At 43.1% G+C, this 21128-nt stretch overlaps 1 protein-coding gene across 1 annotated transcript in view; it reads right to left on the bottom strand.

The window, feature by feature from the left end:
- Nucleotides 1–21128, bottom strand: part of PAX4 (paired box 4) — a 215832-nt gene that overhangs the window by 113869 nt on the left and 80835 nt on the right. Inside the window, exon 3 of the mRNA XM_069765445.1 lies at nt 9016–9231. Coding sequence (XP_069621546.1) covers nt 9016–9231 — 216 coding nt within the window. The remainder of the gene's footprint in view (nt 1–9015; nt 9232–21128) is intronic.

Below are 21128 nucleotides of genomic sequence, written 5' to 3'. Positions count from 1 at the left end.
CTTATGTGCCATCTTTACACTGGTCCGGTCCAAGGGAAGACTGCTGATGGATAGGTATATGACCACATACGCCATCCAGTCTTGAGTTTCCTGTGTTCAGTATATTCCAATGGAGGTGGCTTAATTATGTGTATTGACACACGTCGCTCAATCAGCAGATAGGACGACCATTTAATCAGGATAAAAGGCTGGCCAATCAATAATAAAAATGGAAAGGGTATTAAGTTGCACAAGTTTATAAGGGAACTAGCATGCATTTGACAGACACAACATTTAGATACCAGTGTCAGTGATCTCATAAAGCATCAGGGTAACAACAGGCATCATGATCTTGAGTCTGCTCCACACCCGATTTAGAACTTGCTGTTAAGTCCTATTCTGGGAAGGGTCTATATGATAGATTATCATAGACTGTTATTGTAATGAGATATTCCTTTGACCTATTTTAGTGCCCTTTCTAAAATGTTCAAGAATACATTTCCTATCTAGTGTTCCAATGGTATCAGACTGTCCTGCTGATATCCTGAGACATGTCAGGACTTACACCCATGGACTAAGCTTGTTATCCTGAGGCAAATCAAGACTTACACCCATGTACTAAGATTGATATCCTGAGGTAAATCAAGACTTACACCCATGGACTAAGATTGATATACTGAGAAACGTCAGGACTTAGGCTACTTTCACACTAGCGTTAACTGCAATACGTTAAAATGCGTCGTTTTGCCGAAAAAACGCATGCAGCAAAATATTTTGCTGCATGCGTTTTTTCCCATAGACTTGTATTGGCGACGCATTGAGACGAATTGGCATTCGTCGGTATACGTCTTTCGACGGATGCGTCGAAAAGAGGCGACACGTCGTCTGGAAAAACGTAGATTGTAACGTTTTTTGGCTCCGACAATAAAACGTGTCTCGGCGCATCCGTCGGCATGCGTCTTTTGCTAGAATGAAAGTCTATGAGCGACGGATGCGTCGAGACACGTCGTACGACGCAATGCAGCGCTGCAATACGTTTTTTTCTATTGAGCATGCTCAGAAACAGGATTTTTTATCTAAATGGCCAGACATCCCCAAATCTATATAAACCTGGTCTGGGCCTTCAACCCCCACATATGCCAGCAAGACCCAGAGACAAGAAGAAGCCTCCAGCCTGCCGGACACCAAGAGCCCAGCCAGAAACCAAGAGCCCAGCCTGGACACCAAGAGCCCAGCCGGACACCAAGAGCCCAGCCTGGCAGCAAGACCCCAGCTGGACACCAAGACCCCAGCCTGGCAGCAAGACCCCAGCCGGACACCAAGACCCCAGCCTGGCAGCAAGGACCAGACACACTCCAACAGTGTGAGTATATTGCCATTTTTGTGTGTGTGTGTGTGTGCACATTTGTGTATGCCGTACTGACTACAGCAAGAGCTTTTAAAACCTGAATCCAACCTGAGGCCTGCCGTCGTCCTGCAACAGCCAGTGCCCTGCTACAGTCCAGATCCACCCTGAGGCCTGCCACTGTGAAGACATCAAGCTCCAGCCGGAGGACTGATGGCCGTGTGTGTGTGTGTGTGTGTGTGTGTGTGTGTATTTTTGTACTGCTGTGTGCTTTTGTATGTATGTGTTCACGTGCCTGCACCTTATTATGCCTTCGTCAATATTACGCCTGTTCATGTGTTATGCTTGCGTTATGACTCTGCTTGCAGGGATGTTTGTGTGCGTCTTGTTGGTTGCATGTGCATTTGTCAATGCCATATTGGTTAATGTTGATTTTTGATATATTTACTAAAGGTACCGTCACACTGAGTGATGCTGCAGCGGTACCGACAACGATCCGGATCGCTGCAGCGTTGCCGTTTGGTCGCTGGAGAGCTGACACACAGACAGCTCTCCAGCGACCAACAATCCCGAAGTCCCCGGGTAACCAGGGTAAACATCGGGTTACTAAGTGCAGGGCTGCGCTTAGTAACCAGATGTTTACCCTGGTTACCATCCTAAATGTAAAAAAACAAACGCTTCATACTTACCTTCCGCTGTCTGTCCCCGGCGCTCTGCTTCTCTGCTCTGGCTGTGAGCAAGGTGGTCGGAAAGCAGAGCGGTGAAGTCAACGCTCTGCTTTCCGGCCGCTGTGCTCACAGTGAGTGCAGGAAAGCACAGCGCCGAGGACAGACAGCGGAAGGTAAGCATGAAGGTTTTTTTTTTTTTCTTTTACACTGGTAACCAGGGTAAACATCGGGTTACTAAGCGTGGCCCTGCGCTTAGTAACCCGATGTTTACCCTAGTTACCAGCGAACACATCGCTGAATTGGCGTCACACACGGCGATTCAGCGATGTCTGCAGGAAGTCCAGTGACGAAATAAAGTGCTGGACTTTCTGCAGTGACCAACGACATCACAGCAGGATTCTGATCGCTGCTGTGTGTCAAACTGAATTATATCGCTAGCCAGGACGCTGCAATGTCACGGATCGCTAGCGATATCGTTCAGTGTGACGGTACCTTTAGAATAGTGGTTTGTGCAGCTTGTGGGTTTTTTTTTTTTTTATTGGATGTATTATTGCAAAGCCTAGTGGTCTGCAGCCTTTGGTTAGAATATGTGAGTGCTTTTTTTAAAAATTTTTTTTATTAATTTACTGTTGAAACCATTCGCAGTTGATGTACGTGTATTTAAAATAAAGAGCATTTCTGCTCCATTGTGATTTAAAAAAAAAATAAAATTATTAATAAAATGTTTATTAAAAAATTGTCCGTAGTATAATTTCATAAAGGTAAATTTAAAACAGGTGTATGTACCAATGGTTACACATGCAATACAGAGTTGGTTGAGGGTTCATTTTTTACTAAAGGTTATCCTTTAAAAGGTTTTTTGGGGGAGGTAATTTTTTTTTTTTAGTTAAACTTAAAAATATTTTTAAAGGTGTCTCACATTTTTACATTTTTTTTTTTTTTTTTGGGGACATGGAAAAGAATGGTATAACGTGCACCTGTTTTTGGGTTTGGGTGTTCACCTATTTTACACAATTTAACAGGGTGTTTATTGCTGAACATTACCTAGTTCTGGGGTGGTCTAACTATAAATCCATTATACTTATTATATTGCAGATAGAGTAGGGACCACAGGCACCAGGTCCACAGCCACCAGGTCCACAGGCACCAGGACAAAGCCACCAGGACCACAGCCACCAGGACCGCATCGTCAAATTATTGAAAGTAAGTGTTGAAGACCCCAAATCTGCTACTTCAATGTGTAGAGCAGATTGCAAGTGTCTTTTAACTTACAGACCCACCAGGTCCACAGCCACCAGGTCCACAGCCACCAGGTCCACAGGCACCAGGTCCACAGGTTACCGGAACACAATGTCCTCTTCTGGCAGCCCTCCTCCACAGCAACAGCGTGTATCGGTAAGTAAATAACCCAAAATTATTATTATTTTTTTTAAATTTTCATAAATTTTATTCACTACATGCATTTATTATGTTTACACAGGAAACAGAATCCGATGAGGAGCTGTCAGAAGGGACCGAGACGGGTGGAGATATACAAGTGGAGGAGGAACCAAGTGTAAGTAGTAGTGAATCACTTGCTTCACACCATACACCAGCACCATACATGAAACAGATTTTCAAATACAACGGAACCAAGAAAACATATACATACATTCAAACTAATTTTTTTTATCCTTTATTTCAGTCTCCTGCTGCTGCTGCTGCTGAACACCATGAAGGTTCTCCCAGGCACTCCCATCGCCGCGGTCGGCCATCAGTAAGTTGCTTTTTTTTTTGGGGGGGGGGGGGGGGGTCGATTGGTCATTTTTTTTTTTCAGTGTACTAATTTTTATTTTTTTCTTATATTTTTTTTTCTCACAGGCTTCACAGCGTGCTCCCGCAGAAGACTCTGACATAGAGATTGAAGCCCTCATCGAGGAGGTCCGACAGCGGGAGCCGCTGTGGAACATGGCTGACCGCAGGCATGCTGATACCAGTGTCACCCGTCGGCTCTGGTTGGAAGTATGCCAGAACATCTTTCCGAGGTGGGAGGACCTTCTTCCACAGCAGCAGAGCAAACTATGTAAGTATTCACTTTTCAGTGATGTTTAGAGCTGAATGTAATGTATTGTATTTACCTTTTTTTTTTTTTTCTTCATTCCTGTCTTCACAGGTGGCAAGGTTAGGAAGCGGTGGCGGTCACTGAGGGATCGTTTTAAAAGAGAATTTAACGAGGAGATGCAGGCCCGGAGTGGCTCAGCAGGAAGGAAGAAGAGGAGGTATAGATATGCCCCTAACCTCACCTTCCTAAGGGAAACCATGCTGAGTAGAGTGTAAGTATTCAACATCACAGTAAGAACCTGTCTAATCACAAAACTTTTCTTTCAGTCCGGGCTTTTTCATATCAATATATTAATTTTTTTTTTTCTTTCACAGCACCTTCTCCAGCCACCGTGCGCCTGCATCTACCTCTGCGCCCTCTGAAGCGATCCCTCCTGAGTCCGCCACCGGGGACCACGTCGGTAGGCCCCACACCTCTCACCCCTCTGTTCCATCCACTTCATCCACCTCTACCAGTGGAGCGCAGCCTTCCTTATTCGCATCTGATGGTCAACAGATAGCGTTCCCTTTACCCCACCCCTCGGACCCTGCCACCTCTACACCACCGTTAGGTTCGTGGCGGCAGCGTCAGAGGGGTCAGGAAAGGAGCTATGCTCCTGAGTTCTTGCATCTAAATGCAGGCTTCCAAAATTCATTTAAAATTTTGGGAGAACAAGTGACTGCTGGTTTCAGCATGGTGCAATCGCGCATGAGTGAAAACCACCATGAAATCAGCAGTCGCTTGGATAGGCTGCATTTAGATGTAAGTCAAGCTCCAGCAAATCTTTTTTTTCAGTCCATGCTCAGGAGCATGGAAAAGCTTTCTTTTGATCAGCAGATGCGGGTAATGAATAGCTGCCATAACGCTCTTCTGAAGGTCATCAATGAACCCCAATCTACCCCCACACCTCCCCACACATCCCAGTCCCAATTTCAACACCATGCCCCACAATATCACCGCCAGTCCCAATATCCACATCAGTCCCAATATCCACATCAGTACCAATACCCAACCCGGCCCACAACCCAAATGTATTCACCCGTGTTTTCTTCGTCTTTGCCCAGCTTTCCTTCCCCAGGAAGTTTTCCACCTACCCCAACACAACCCCCCTCTGGTCAGCCTCATTCTTTTCACCCCCCTTCCACTGCAGACCAAACAGGTAGGGTTTCCCCAATCCCACCTACCGACGTGGTCCAACCTTCCAGCCCCTCCTCCCATAGTTACTCCACCCGACACTACCAAGACCTGAGAAACTGTAATTTCCTTGTTACTCAAAAATTCTTTTTTGCCAAAAAAAAAAAAATGTTTTTGAAAATTACCAAAAACAAAAATTTTTTGGAAAATTACCAAAAAAAAATTATTTTTTTGAAATAAAAATATTTCTGGTTTACAATCTACTGTGTGTGTGTTGATTCATTAAGGTAAATATTAAAGGTTAAGTGAAAAGAAACACCAGACGTTTTCAAGGTATAACAAAATGGTTTTATATTAGCAAGCAAACCACACTTTGTGTTTTTTTTTTTTTTTTTTTTGGTTGCTACAAACAAAATTTTGACAAACACCAAACGCCAAGAAAAACATGTCACACAATCATGTCTTGCCATGGAATCCGCCCAACAGGTGACAAAAAATAATCCGCAAACTGGTCCCTCATCATAGTAACAGAACTGGTGGAGCGAACAGAGGCACTGCGGTAATCCCACAAGGATGTCTCCAATTGTTCTTCATCCAAGGTAACGGGCTCCTTTGAAATAACAAAATTATGGAGCACCACACATGCCTTGACAACATCGTCTACAGTTTTTGTTTCCAGTTTTATTGCGTCAGCAGAACTCTCCACTTTGCCGTCAATATACCGAAAGAGCACTCTACTACTCTTCTTGCTCTAGTAAGATGGTAATTAAATACCCGCTTGGTACGGTGTAATTCACGGCTGCTGTATGGTTTCAGTAGGTGCGGCGACAGTTGAAAGTCTTCATCACCTACACACACATATGGCATGGCTGGTTCACTTGTTCCTGGGAGCGGTCTTGCTGGCGGGAAATTGTATGTATCTCCATACAGGCAGCGACCCATCGGAGAGTTTTTAAACACTTGTGAGTCGTTGGACCGGCCATACGCTCCTATGTCCACAGCAAAGAATCGGCAGTTGGCGTCAGCAATAGCCATGAGTACAATGGAGAAGTATTTTTTATAGTTATAGTACTCTGATCCTGTTCCTGCCGGTTTAGCAATCCTTATGTGTTTGCCGTCCACGGCACCAACACAATTTGGGAAATTGCAATTTCTCTCAAAATGTTCGGAACTTCTCAACCAGATTTCCATTGTTGGTTGTGGGATATACTCGGGCTGTAAAGTGTCCCAAATCGCACGACATGTGTCCTTCACTATTCCACCAATAGTGGAAATCCCCAGCCTGAATTGGAAATGGATTGAAGTCAAAGACTCACCCGTAGCTAGGAAGCTGCAGAAAAAAAAAGAAAAAAAAGAATGTTAAAAAAAAAAATTGCACAGACCATCAACCAAAAAAAAACCAGTGGAATGACCTCAAACAAACCATAAAATTACATGATGCAGAAAATGCGGCGCAATGTGTCAGTGCAGTTTTCTCTGCAGCATGTAATAACATTCAATATGAGCAATGACACAAGAATAAAAAAACCAGTGGAATGGCCTCAAACAAACCATAAAATTACATGCTGCAGAAAATGCTGTGCAATGTGTCAGCGCAGTTTTTTCCTGCAGCATGTAATAACATTCAATATGAGCAATCACACAAGAATAAAAAAAACAGTGGAATGGCCTCAAACAAACCATAAAATTACATGCTGCAGAAAATGCTGCTCAATGTGTCAGCGCAGTTTTTTCTGCAGCATGTAATTACATTCAATATGAGCAATGACACAAGAATAAAAAAAACAGTGGAATGGCCTCAAACAAACCATAAAATTACATGCTGCAGAAAATGCTGCGCAATGTGTCAGCGCAGTTTTCTCTGCAGCATGTAATAACATTCAATATGAGCAATCACATAAAAAAAAGATGCTTACCGCAGTGTCACCAGGAGCCGCTCCGCCGGTGTGATGGCAAGCCTCATCCTTGTGTCCTGCCTTTGGATGACCTCCTCTAGTTTTCCAACCAAATAATCGAAATGTTCCATTCTCATCCATACATAATTGTAGAATTTCTGTGGGTTGCACCGCAACTCCAGATAGAGAGTGGACTGGACACCCCTGGTCATCCGCAGCTCATTGATTGGATGTATCCAGAATCGTCGCACTCTCCGTTGCATCCTCTGTCTTTCTGCTGCCGCCTCCTTCTCACGCACTATGATATCCAGGCGATTCGTCTCAAATATAACTTCAGTAACCAAACTCGAAATCCTCCCAATTACACCATCCATCATTGCCACTAAACTAAAACCCTCAAAGATGGCCTGTAAATAAAGTTATTATATAGATTTCCCTTAGTTTCCAGTAGCCAATCAAATTTTGGTGCCTCCCATTTTAACAACGGATCCGTCGTAAAAACGGATGCAACGGATGGTAAAAACGTATGCAACGTATGCAACGCATCCAGCATTTCAACGGAACCGTTTATCGGATTTGCGATGGATCCGTCGAAATGCTGTATGCGTTGCATACGTTTTGCAGTTTTGTGACGCATCCGTTTTTTCGGGAAAAAGACGTTTTTGTGACGGTTTGCAGTTAACGCTAGTGTGAAAGTAGCCTTACACCCATGGACTAAGCTTGATATCCTGAGACACGTCAGAACTTACACCCATCGAATAAGCTTAATATCCTGATACACGTCATGACTTACACCCATGGACTAGCTTAATATCCTGAGACACATCAGGACTTACACCCATCGACTAAGCTTGATATCCTGATACACATCAGGACTTACACCCATGGACTAAGCTTGATGGCCTCTGTGCTTTCCACCACATTGCAATTGCAAAGTTTATTTAGCAGTTCCAGATTATTCTGCCTTTCGCAGCTACAAACATATATCACTGCAAATTATTAAGCTGCAAATTGTTCTCGGTACTCTCAACATGAGCCTCCATGTCCAGCTCAATCATCAAGATAATCATGTTAGTAAGTGCAATAGAAAAATGAAAACTAACAGCTAATATAGTCTGTATTTATCCATGCAGTGATCCAGCCAGGGATTTATTTGGCTAGATCCCACCTAGATCTCCATCTAATATATTGGATATGGGACTGACAGTGCTCAATCTTCAAGAAAACTCTCTACGCTAAACAATAATTATCCTAATTGTTGGGAATCCATCATAATATTATTTTGTATGAGGCCAGATCAGTTTATAGCAGTCTGTGACCTAAATCCCAGTTTATAATTTTATGTAAAGTTTCTCACACTGTGCAGCTAATACTGGAGTTTGGGCATTTCAGCATTTTATCCAGGATTAAATGCAATTTTGGAATGTAATATATTGTAAATTCTGGATTATGTATAAATACATTAATGCATCAGCTGTAGGAGTAAAAAATCTACTTACATACTATTAAAAAGTCTCACATTCGGGTTAATGTACGAAAGTTAAGTGAATTTGGAAAGTGTTTCAAATACATAGAAGGGAATTTATCATTCTCTATATGCCAGTATTCTGGAATAAAAAAAGTGACAAACTATGGCGGACACCTAATTAGCACAATAATTTGTGACTGTTTTATGTTTTCTAACACTCGCAGCAGTTTTTGACAAAAAGACAGAAGTTAGTGGAAGGGACAAGGCCTCTCGTAACCTGACAAATGCAGTAGAATTTACACCAGAAATCGGCAAAAGTCATAGCATAAATCTGACTTTCTGCTGTGTGGACTGCCAGAATTGGACTTAAAGGAAACACTGTACAAAATGCCATAAATTTCTCCCATAATCTATAGTTGCCTCTGTATGTAGTTGTTCGTACTTACACTTGGAATTTTGTCTTCAGGACAGATCCTCTCAGTAAGCAATCTTTCTCGAATCTCCCATGCAAATATGGATGGATATTCCCATTTAAGTTGAGCGATTTTTTCTACCACTTTTGGGGTAGCTAGTCTTGGCTTGCTTCCTCCCATTGCTTTAGGCTCTACAAATCCAGTCTGGTAATAGCGACCTAAAATTTTACTTACACATCCATTGGATACCTGAAATATGTTAGAAATATTGATGCTGACAACAAGTAAGATCATCATTGTTTATAAGCAAGCACAAATAGTGTGGCATACAACAAATTGCGATAACAATTCTGAAATCTAGTATTAGTGGGATTTAGATACATGAGATTAGATGAGAAGTGCCAGATATTCAAATATGTTGGACCTTCAAATAAAAAATACATAAAGTGATCAACATAAATGAGTACACCCTTTTGAAAAGTAAGATTTGAATTAATATCTCATTGAACTCAACTATTTCCCAAATTTTGACAAGACTGAGTTTCATAGAACACTGTTTTCAACCCATAACATGAAAGTAAGGTTAATAATATAACACTCATTACAAAATCTTCAAATTATTGATCCAAAAATGAGTAAACTCCATATAAAAACTACTACAGTTAGTATTTTGTATGACCTTCATGATATATACGGACATCAACAAATTTTCTAGGCATGGGATGAACAAGGTGGCGACATATTGCAACATTTATATTTTTTCTATTCTTCAGGAACTGCCTATTTTAGAGCCTGGATGCTGGATCAAGAATGATGCTCAACTTGTCTCTTCAGAATCCCCCATAGGTGTTTGATTGGGTTCATATCAGGACATGTACTTGGCCACTGAAAGACTTTCATCCTGTTCTTCTCCAAAAATGCAACAGTGACTTTAGATGTGTGTTTTGGATCATTATCATGTTGGAAATATACACATCTACCAAGGGCACAGAGTGATGGTGGCATCTTCTCTTTCGATATAGAGCAGTACATCTGTGAATTCATATTTTATCAAACTCTAAGACGCATCGGACCATAAGACGCACCTGGGTTTTAGAGTAAGAAAGTAGGGAAAAAAATTGAAGCAAAAATGAGGTCAATTCTTTACTTAATATCCCCTATCCTGGAATATATGGTAACCTCATCCCCATCCTGATACACATGGCCCCCTCATCCCTATCCTGGCATGCATGACCCCCTTATCCCTATCCTGGCATGCATGGCCCTCATCCCAATCCTGGTATGCATGGCCTCCTCATCCCTAGCCTGGTATGCATGTCCCCCTTATCTCCAACCTGGTAGGCATGCCCCCTCTTCCCTATCCTGGTAGTAATGGTCGCCCTCATCCCCATCCTGATATGCAGGGACCCCATCTTGTCCTAGTATGCATGGCCCCATCCCTATGCTGGTATGCAGGACCTCATCCTTAACCTGGTATGATTGGCCCCCATACCCATCTTGGTATGCATGGCCCCATCCTATCCTGGCATGATTGATCCCCACCCTCAAACTGGTATGCATGGACCTATCTGATATCATTAAAAAAACCAAACCATTACACTTACCTTCCCAGCGCTCCCTCACAGCATCTTGTTCCAATGCCAGCAGCTGTTTTATGCTTGTAAGCAGTGCATGGCAGGGACGTCATGCGCTGCTTGCAAGTCAAATTTCAGCTGCCTGAATACTCACTGCTCTGCATGCCGGGACTGTATACGTGGAGAGCAGTGAGCATTCATTGCTCTTTAATAGCGAGCACAATGTCAGCCAAATTCTTTCTGCAGCTGCTGCTGGTCACGTAAGAAATATGAATATTCACCGCATTCTACTCTCACGGGCATGCAATTGCGGTGAATATTCATTCCCTTTAGTATCGGCATACATAGGCACCATTAAATTTTCTTTGTACTCACCTTTGAGACATGATACAGTTCTGAAGCCATAATTACCAAAAACATTCATCCTCATCACTCCAAAGGATAGAGTCCCAATAGTGCTCATATTTTTACGCATGGGCCATGGCAAATTGTAGGTGGGCTTTTTTGTGCATGAGTTTTAGGAGAGGCTTACTTTGTGGATGATACCCATGCATGCCATTCTTCTGCAGTGTACACTCACTCTGGTTTGGCTTATTACTTCTTTAGCTAACTGCAGTGAACTTGCATGTCGATTTTCTTCAACCGTTCTCAGAAGAAACTTCAGGTTAGGTTTTCATTTCTGTGGTCTGCCTGGATAAAAATTATTTGCTTTTCTCGATTATTGTGACATTTCTCTTCAATGCTGTGGTATTGCTGACAGAATTAAATGGGAAGGGGTTAAGTAATACCCATTTATAGTCAACTGTCTGCTAGACACCATTTTAATAAATTATTAGACCTACATGTGGTTGAATTCTTGTTAATAAAAAATGTATAGTCTAAACTTTAGCGAAGATTTTTATTGGGGTGTACACATATTTGCAACATGGACGTCAATTAATTTATTAGTAAAATTTCATTTTTAGGTGTGAAGAATAAAAAATCTTGTTGGGAATCAATCCACCACATTTGTGGGAGTATTTTGTAGTATGATATCCCAAATAAAATATTGATTCTGAAATGAAATCAAAGGTTTTCTGACAAATCTGTTGTGTTGAGCCGTTTAAGCTGAACACTGGATATCTCACTAAAAATATAAAAGGCAGCCAAATTAAAATATCCACACATGACAACACAACCAGCCTTGGCATCACTACTGCACCTATAAACCACAGCTCTAGAGATCATTCTTTCAGAATCTTTACAGTATAAGAGAAGCACTCCAGTATCTCAGTGCCTGGTTATCAACCCTGTGGTGAGCTCTTTCTTATTATCCTGCTTGTTTTATTTTGCCTTTACTACTTTTGACCAGACTTTCCTCACTTTTTGACATTGCATTGTTTAACCAATTTTGGATCTGACATTCATCTGCCTGTTTCCAACCTGAATCTGTCTTGACAGTGTTTCTTACTCAGCCACTATCTTCTGTCTTGCTGTCAACTGTCCACAACTTCTTGTAGAAATTAGGGGTCAAAAAGAAAGAACAACATATGTTCTACAGCCCAGAATATTCTGCAACTATTCCCATAAATGGTCTCTTGGAACTGCCCACTGTCTCTCTCTGACAAGCATATGTCATGTCCATCTTGATCTCTCTACTTCTTCAAGATGCCGTCCATTGTGCCTTCCATCTGCATTAAATCTACTACGGTAGTTAACCAGTAACTGAAATTCAGGTATACGCTTGGGCTGAAACACAGAGGGGTAACAGTAACAGTAAAAACCATCCAAGGAATAGATGAAAGTAAGCAGAATTTCTAAAGTGCTCACTAGAGAAATGCAAAAGGTTGCTGAAATGGTCCCTATGCTTAAAGAGCTTGAATGGGAATGTGTTTAGCTATCGCAAAATCTCTATGACCGCATATTTCTGGCATATCCACTGCAAGAGAGCTTAACTTCATGTATCCGTATCAGGCCCCTTTTCCTGAACTTTAGCACTATTATGGAATATATTGAAACAATTTATGAGAATCCGTACAAGACCGAGTTAGTTGGCTATGCCGGTCCTCCAGACCTGTCAAAACTAAATATAATTTTGGAGGATTACTGCTTGTCACGTCTCCCGCATCCCCCTCTGGCTCTTCTCATACTTACCTGTCCCGGCGTGCCGCTCCTGCCTCTTCTGCTGGGTCTTCTTCCGGCTCCCGATGTGCGCGTTCGTCTCTGCGCGCTCCTGGGCTGTCCGCGCGCCGCCTGTTCTCCTCTCTTCTTCCTTCCTCGCTGGACCCTGGTTCTCAGCGCCGGCACGTGCGCACTTCACCTTCCTGCTCTCTCGGCACGCGTGCAGTCACTCAGGCTGGTATACGCTCTCTCCGCTCCTCCCCTTCCTGATCCAGGAGGGATCCTGACCCGGAAGTGCTGCGCAACTCCTGCAATATCACGTAGCCTCTCCCCCTACTCTTTGCCTGATTGTCATTTGTCCTCATTTGACCCAGGTCCCGCCATACCTTGCTCTGTCCTGTGCGTCCACCATACCTTGCTCTGTCCTGTGCATCCACCTTACCTTGCTCTGTCCTGTGCGTCCGCCATACCTTGCTCTGTCCTGTGCATCCGCCTTACCTTGCTCTGTCCTGTGCGTCCGCCATACCTTGCTCTGTCCTGTGCGTCCGCCATACCTTGCTCTGTCCTGTGTGTCCACCATACCTTGCTCTGTCTTGTGCGTCCGCCATACCTTGCTCTGTCTTGTGCGTCTATCATACCCTGCCTGTTTTGTGTTACCGCCATACCCTGCCTGCCCTGTGTGTCTCCGTTACAGCCAGTTCAGCGTCTTCTCCGCTCCTACTTTCTGTCCCCGAGTATCAGCTTCCACGGCAATAGTCTCCCTCGGGCCTGCCCCTAACGCTCCCTGTATTGGGGTGGTCCACCTGGTTAGCTCACCCTTGGGAGGTTCGTAGTCGCGGTACTGTGGGTTCACTCTAGGAGGTTCGGAAGATCTGACACTGCTGATACTTAATGGAACGACCATGCACTCAAGTTCCAATTTCATTGGGATTAAGAACCTATTCACATATAAACTAACACAGGATTTCAACAACCATGGACAAATGGTGAAGGATTTCAATAGACCATGGTCTCATGTAGACCATGAGCATGTCTACGTGAAAGATATCAGGAGCAAATGAGTTAAACTTGGACTTTAACCCCTTTACTCCCAAGGGTGGTTTGCACGTTAATGACCGGGCCAATTTTTACAATTCTGACCACTGTACCTTGAGGTACTATGAGGTAATAACTCTGGAACGCTTTCAGGGATCCTGGTGATTCTGACATTGTTTTCTCATGACATACTTTATTTCATGATAGTGGTAAAATTTCTTTGATATGACTTGCGTTTATTTGTGAAACAAATGGAAATTTGGTGAAAATTTTGAAAATGTCGCAATTTTTCAGCTTTGAATTTTCATGCCCTTAAATAACACAGATATGTCAAACAAAGTACTTAATAAGTAACATTTCCCACATGTCTACTTTGCTTCAGCACAATTTTGGAAGAAATTGGTTTTTGTTAGGAAGTTATAAGGGTTTAAAGTTAAACAGCAATTTCTCATTTTTACAACATAATTTTTTTAGGGACCACATCACATTTGATGTCACTTTGAGGGGTCTATATGATAGAAAATACCCTAATGTGACGCCGTTCTAAAAACTGCACCCCTCAGGGTGCTTAAAACCACTTTCAAGAAGTTTATTAACCCTTCTACACAAAGAAAATGGGACCTCTATAGGACCTGTGCACAACATATACCGTATGGAAATAAACATACTAGAAATAGGAGGAATCCAATATGGCTAAATAGAGCTGTAAGGGGCGCAATAAGAGACAAAAAGAAAGCATTTAGAGAATTAAAGGAAGTAGGTAGTGATGAGGCATTAAATGAATACAGATAATTAAATAAATTCTGTAAAAAGCAAATCAAGGCAGCAAAGATTGAGACAGAGAGACTCATTGCCAGAGAGAGTAAAAATAATAACAAAATATTCTTTAACTACGTAAATAGTAAGAAACTAAAAAATGATAGTGTTGGCCTCCTTAAAAATAGTCTGGGTGAAATGGTGGATGAAGATGAGGAAAAAGCCAATATGCTAAATGACTTTTTTCATCAGTATTTACAAAAGAAAATCCCATGGCAGACAAAATGATCACTGATAACAAAAATTCCCCATTAAATGTCACCTGCTTAACCCAGCAGGAAGTACGTCGGTGTCTAAAAATCACTAAAATTGACAAATCTCTGGACCCGGATGGGATACACCCCCGAGTACTGCAGGAATTAAGTACAGTCATTGATAGACCATTATTTTTAATCTTTAAAGACTCCATAATAACAGTGTCTGTACCACAGGACTGGCATATAGCAAATGTGGTGCCAATATTCAAAAAGGGGACAAATTATAGGCCAGTAAGCTTAACCTCTACTGTGGGTAAATTCCTGTAGGGCATTCTAAGGGATGCTATACTGGAGTATCTGAAGAGGAATAACCTCATGACCCAATATCAACATGGGTTTACAAGGGACCATCCCTGTCAGAGTAATCTGATCAATTTCTATGAAGAGGTAAGTTCTGGACTGGACCAAGGGAACCCAGTGGACGTAGTGTATATGGACTTTTCAAAAGCTTTTGACATGGTGCCACACATATAAAATACATAAAATGATACATAAAATGAGAATAATGGGGATAGGGAAAATATGTGTAACTGGGTTAAGAGCTGGCCCAGGGATAGGAAACAAAGGTTGTTTATTAATGGAGCACACTCGGACTGAGTCGTGGTTAGCAGTGGGGTACCACAGGGGTCAGTATTGTGCCCTCTTCTTTTTAACATATTTATTAATGACCTTGTAGGGGGCATACAGAGTAGAATTTCAATATTTGCAGATGACACTAAACTCTGCAGGGTAATCAATGCAGAGTCGGACAATTTTATATTACAGGATTTATGTAAACTAGAAGCTTTGGTTGATAAATGGCAAATGAGCTTTAATGGGGATAAATGTAAAGGTACCTTCACACTAAACGACGCTGTAGCGATCCAGACAACGATCCGGATCGCTGCAGCATCGCTGTTTGGTCGCTGGAGAGCTGTCACACAGATGCAGGGCCGCGCTTAGTAACCCGATGTTTACCCTGGTTACCATCCTAAAAGTAAAAAAAACAAACGCTTCATACTTACCTTCCGCTGTCTGTCCCCGGCGCTCTGCTTCTCTGTACTGGCTGTGAGCACAGCGGCCGGAAAGCAGAGCGGTGACGTCACCGTTCTGCTTTCCGGCCGCTGTGCTCACAGTGAGTGCAGGAAAGCACAGCGCCGGGGACAGACAGCGGAAGGTAAGTATGAAGCGTTTGTTTTTTTTACTTTTAGGATGGTAACCAGGGTAAACATCGGGTTACTAAGCGCAGCCCTGCGCTTAGTAAACCGATGTTTACCCTGGTTACCAGCGAAGACATCGCTGAATCGGTGTCACACACGCCGATTCAGCAATGTCAGTGGGAGAGCCAGCGGCCAAATAAAGTTCTGGCCTTCTAGCCCCGACCAACGACATCACAGCAGGATTCTGATCGCTGCTGCGTGTCAAACTGAACGATATCGCTAGCCAGGACGCTGCAACGTCACGGATCGCTAGCGATATCATTTAGTGTGAAGGTACCTTAAGGTCATGCACTTGGGTAGAAGTAATAAGATGTATAACTATGTGCTTAATTCTAAAACTCTGGGCAAAACCGTCAATGAAAAAGACCTGGGTGTATGGGTGGATGACAAACTCACATTTAGTGGCCAGTGTCAGGCAGCTGCAACAGAGGCAAATAAAATAATGGGATGCATTAAAAGAAGCATAGATGCTCATGAAGAGAACATAATTTTACCTTTATACAGATCACTAGTTTGACCACACTTAGAATACTGTGTACAGTTCTGGTCTCCGGTGTATAAGAAAGACATAGCTGAACTAGAGTGGGTGCAGAGAAGAGCGACCAAGGTTATTAGAGGACTGGGGGGTCTGCAATACCAAGATAGATAATTACACTTGGGGCTATTTAGTTTGGAAAAACGAAGGCTAAGGGGTGATCTTATTTTAATGTATAAATATATGAGGGGACAGTACAAAGATCTTTCTAATTATCATTTTAATCATATACCTGAGACAGGGACAAGGGGGCATCCTCTACATCTGGAGGAAAGAATGTGTAACGAAGTTGTCCACTACTATAACTTTTTTTTTCATAAATCTTGCTATTATGTGCCACTGAAAACATCCACTGTGTTTATTTTAGCAATATTACCTTTTATCATGCTGTAGAAGCACATCTTCAGTGCTGGATTCAGCTCTCATGGGGTTAATCGACAACTCCCTTTCTCCTGAATTGTGCTGTAATACTACAAGTTCCATGATGCATTGCACTGACCTGTAAGCCCCTTAGCACACCCACTCCAAAAACACACCCAAACCCCTCCTCTCCCTCCTCTCTTCAAAAAGATTTGTGATGTCTTTTCTGTCCAACCTCATATTTTACATTTGTCCAACCCACACTCCATTACACACAGATAGATAGATAGATAATAGATAGATATGGGATGGATAGATAGATGCAGATAGAGATATATCTATATATCTATATCTATTTCCATAGATATGTCCATATCCATGTTTCTAAACCCCTTCACCCCTTTTTTCGTTTTTGTCTATCGCTCCCCTTCTTTCCAGAGCCATGATTTTTCTGTCAATATGGCCATGTGAGGGCTTGTTTTTTTATTATTATTATTATTATTTATTGTTATAGCGCCATTTATTCCATGGTGCTTTACATGTGAGGAGGGGTATACATAATAAAAACAGGTACAATAATCTTAAACAATACAAGTCCAGGAGGAGTGAGGACCCTGCCCGCGAAGGCTCACAATCTACAAGGGATGGGTGAGAATACAGTAGGTGAGGATAGATCTGGTCATGCAGCGGTTTGGTCGATCGGTGGTTACTGCAGGTTGTAGGCTTGTCGGAAGAGGTGGGTCTTCAGGTTCTTTTTGAAGGTTTCGATGGTAGGCGAGACTCTGATGTGTTGTGGTAGAGGGTTTCAGAGTAGGGGTGATACGCGAGAGAAATCTTGTATATGATTGTGGGAAGAGGAGATAAGAGGGGAGTAGAGAAGGAGATCTTGTGAGGATCGAAGGTTGCGTGTAGGTAAGTACCGGGAGACGAGGTCACAGATGTATGGAGGAGACAGGTTGTGGATGGCTTTGTACGTCATGGTTAGGGTTTTGTAGTGGAGTCTCTGGGCAATGGGGAGCCAGTGAAGGGATTGACAGAGGGGAGAGACCAGGGAATAGCCGGGGGACAGGTGGATTAGTCGGGCAGCAGAGTTTAGAATAGATTGGAGGGGTGCGAGAGTGTTAGAGGGGAGGCCACAGAGCAGGAGGTTGCAGTAGTCAAGGTGATTCGTGAAATATTTTTGAGTTGAAGTCGGCAGGAAGTGGAAAGGGCTTGGATATGTGGTTTGAAGGAGAGATCAGCGTCAAGGATTACCCCGAGGCAGCGAGCTTGTGGGACTGGGGAGAGTGGGCAGCCATTTACTGTAATGGATAGGTTCGTTGGTGGGGTCGCGTGAGATGGGGGAAAGATGATAAATTCTGTTTTGTCCATGTTAAGTTTCAGAAATCTAGCAGAGAAGAAGGATGAAATAGTGGACAGACATTGAGGGATTCTGGTTAGCAGGGAGGTGATATCTGGTCCAGAGATGTAGATCTGTTTGTCATCAGCATAGAGGTGATACTGAAAGCCATGAGATTCTATGAGCTGTCCCAGGCCAAAGGTGTAAATGGAGAAGAGCAGGGGCCCAAGGACTGAACCTTGTGGGACTCCGACAGATAAGGGGCGAGGTGAGGAGGTGGTGTGTGAGTGGGAGACGCTGAATGTCCGGTCTGTTAGGTATGATGAGATCCAGGATAGGGCCAAGTCTGTGATGCCAAGGGATGAGAGGGTCTGTAATAATAGGGAATGGTCCACTGTGTCAAAGGCAGCCGACAGGTCGAGGAGGAGGAGGACAGAGTAGTGTCGCTTGCTCTTGGCGGTTAAGAGGTCATTGGTGACCTTAGTTAGGGCAGTTTCAGTGGAATGGTGTGACCGGAAGCCGAAGGAGGAAGAGAGAGTTAGAAGTTTAGTGGCAGCTGAGAGGGAAGTGTCAATGGGGATGTTGAAGTCGCCCATGATTATAGTGGGGATGTCCGCAGAAAGGAATTGAAGTAGCCAGGTGGTGAAGTGGTCAAAGAAGGTGGTGGCTGGCCCTGGGGTGCGGTAAATGACAGCCAGTTGGAGGTTGGAGGGGGAGTAGATGCGCACAGAGTGCACCTCAAAGGAAGGGAGGGTAACAGAGTAACAGAGGGTGGCAGTGGGATTGGGGTGAAGGAGCAGTTATCTGACAGGAGAAAACCAACTCCTCCGCCATGTTTGCTGCTGGGGCCATGTCATGTAACAGAAAATGTGAAAAAAATTCAACGTGTGATGAAATTGCAAAAAAGTGTAATCCCACACTTGTTTTTTGCTTGGCTTTTTTGCTTGTTTCACTAAATGCTAAGGCTGTGTGCACACGTTGCGGATTTAATTGCAGTTCCGCAGCTTTTTTTGCCGCACAGAATTGCATCAAATCCGCAGTGTAGTGCACAACCAATGTAAGTCTATGGAAGCCGCAGACTTGTTTTGCATATGCTGCGGAAATAGCCGCACTGAAACACAGCTTTTTTTTTCTCCACAGCATGTCACTTCTTTTGTGCGGAACTGCAGCGTTTCTGCACCCATAGACTTGCATTGAGTCGGGCACATCCGCAGCAAAACAGCAGATGTAAAAAAGATATGCAGTTTTGCTGCGGATGTGGGTTCAAGAAACGCTGCAGTTCGGGAGGAGGCAAGTGTGTGGGCGGTGACTGTGTATGTGTGTAGGTGGACTCTGCGGGCTGTTCAGATGTGTGCGGGACTGTTTGGGTGTGTGCGGGACTGTTTGGGACTGTTTGGGTGTGTGCGGGGCTGTCAGGGTGTGTGCGGGTCTGTGTGGGACACAACATCCAGTCTGCAGCTAATCCGGACGTAATCCGGACAGTGAGTGGACACGCACTCTACACTATCCATACATCTATCAATAGATCCATCTATCCAGATATATCTATAGATAGATATATGAATAGATAGATGTATGGATCTATAGACCTATCTATATGTAGATCTATCTATCTATCTATCTATCTATCTATCTATCTATCTATCTATCTATCTATCTATCTATCTATCTATCTATCTATCTATCCATCTCATCTATCATCTATCTGTGTATCTGTGTGTAATGGAGTGTGGGTTGGACAAATTTAAAAGAGGAGGTTGGACAATAATTACATCACAAATTTTTTTTTGTTCAATAATACTTTATTTAGCTTTCAAAAACGCATACAAAAAGCACATTAAAAACGCATAAAAATGGCACCAAAAACTGCATCAAAAACAAATAAAAAAAATGTATCAAAACCGCCCAAAAAGCACCAAAAACTGAATCAAAACCGCACAAAAAACGCACCAAAAACTGCATTAAAACCTGAATCAAAATCGTACAAAAACTGAATCAGGCCATGTTCACATGCTCAATTGGGTTTAGATCTGGAGATTGACTTGGCCATTGCAGAATGTGCCACTTTTTGGCACTCATGAACTCCTGGGTAGCTTTGGCTGTATGCTTGGGGTCATTGTCCATCTGTACTATGAAGCGCCGTCCAATCAACTTTGCAGCATTTGGCTGAATCTGGGCTGAAAGTATATCCCGGGAAACACTTCAGAATTCATCCGGCTACTCTTGTCTGCTCTTATGTCATCAATAAACACAAGTGACCCAGTGCCATTGAAAGCCATGCATGCCCATGCCATCACGTTGCCTCCACCATGTTTTACAGAGGATGTGGTGTGCCTTGGATCATGTGCCGTTCCCTTTCTTCTCCAAACTTTTTTCTTCCCATCATTCTGGTACAGGTTGATCTTTGTCTCATCTGTCCATAGAATACTTTTCCAGAACTGAGCTGGCTTCTTGAGGTGTTTTTCTGCAAATTTAACTCTGGCCTGTCTATTTTTGGTATTGATGAATGGTTTGCATCTAGATGTGAACCCTTTGTATTTACTGTCATGGAGTCTTCTCTTTACTGTTGACTTAGAGACAGATACACCTACTTCACTGAGAGTGTTCTGGACTTCAGTTGATGTTGTGAACGGGTTCTTCTTCACCAAATTAAGTATGCGGCGATCATCCACCACTGTTGTCATCCGTGGACGCCCAGGCCTTTTTGAGTTCCCAAGCTCACCAGTCAATTCCTTTTTTCTCAGAATGTACCGAACTGTTGATTTTGCTACTCCAAGCATGTCTGCTATCTCTCTGATGGATTTTTTCTTTTTTTTCAGCCTCAGGATGTTCTGCTTCACCTCAATTGAGAGTTCCTTTGACCGCATGTTGTCTGCTCACAGCAACAGCTTCCAAATGCAAAACCACACACCTGGAATCCACCCCTGACCT

Source organism: Ranitomeya imitator, chromosome 4 (assembly GCF_032444005.1).
Source record: "Ranitomeya imitator isolate aRanImi1 chromosome 4, aRanImi1.pri, whole genome shotgun sequence".
Taxonomy (NCBI): domain Eukaryota; kingdom Metazoa; phylum Chordata; class Amphibia; order Anura; family Dendrobatidae; genus Ranitomeya; species Ranitomeya imitator.
The sequence above is the reverse complement of the archived record's forward strand: the minus strand, read 5'-3'. Positions and strand labels throughout refer to the sequence as shown.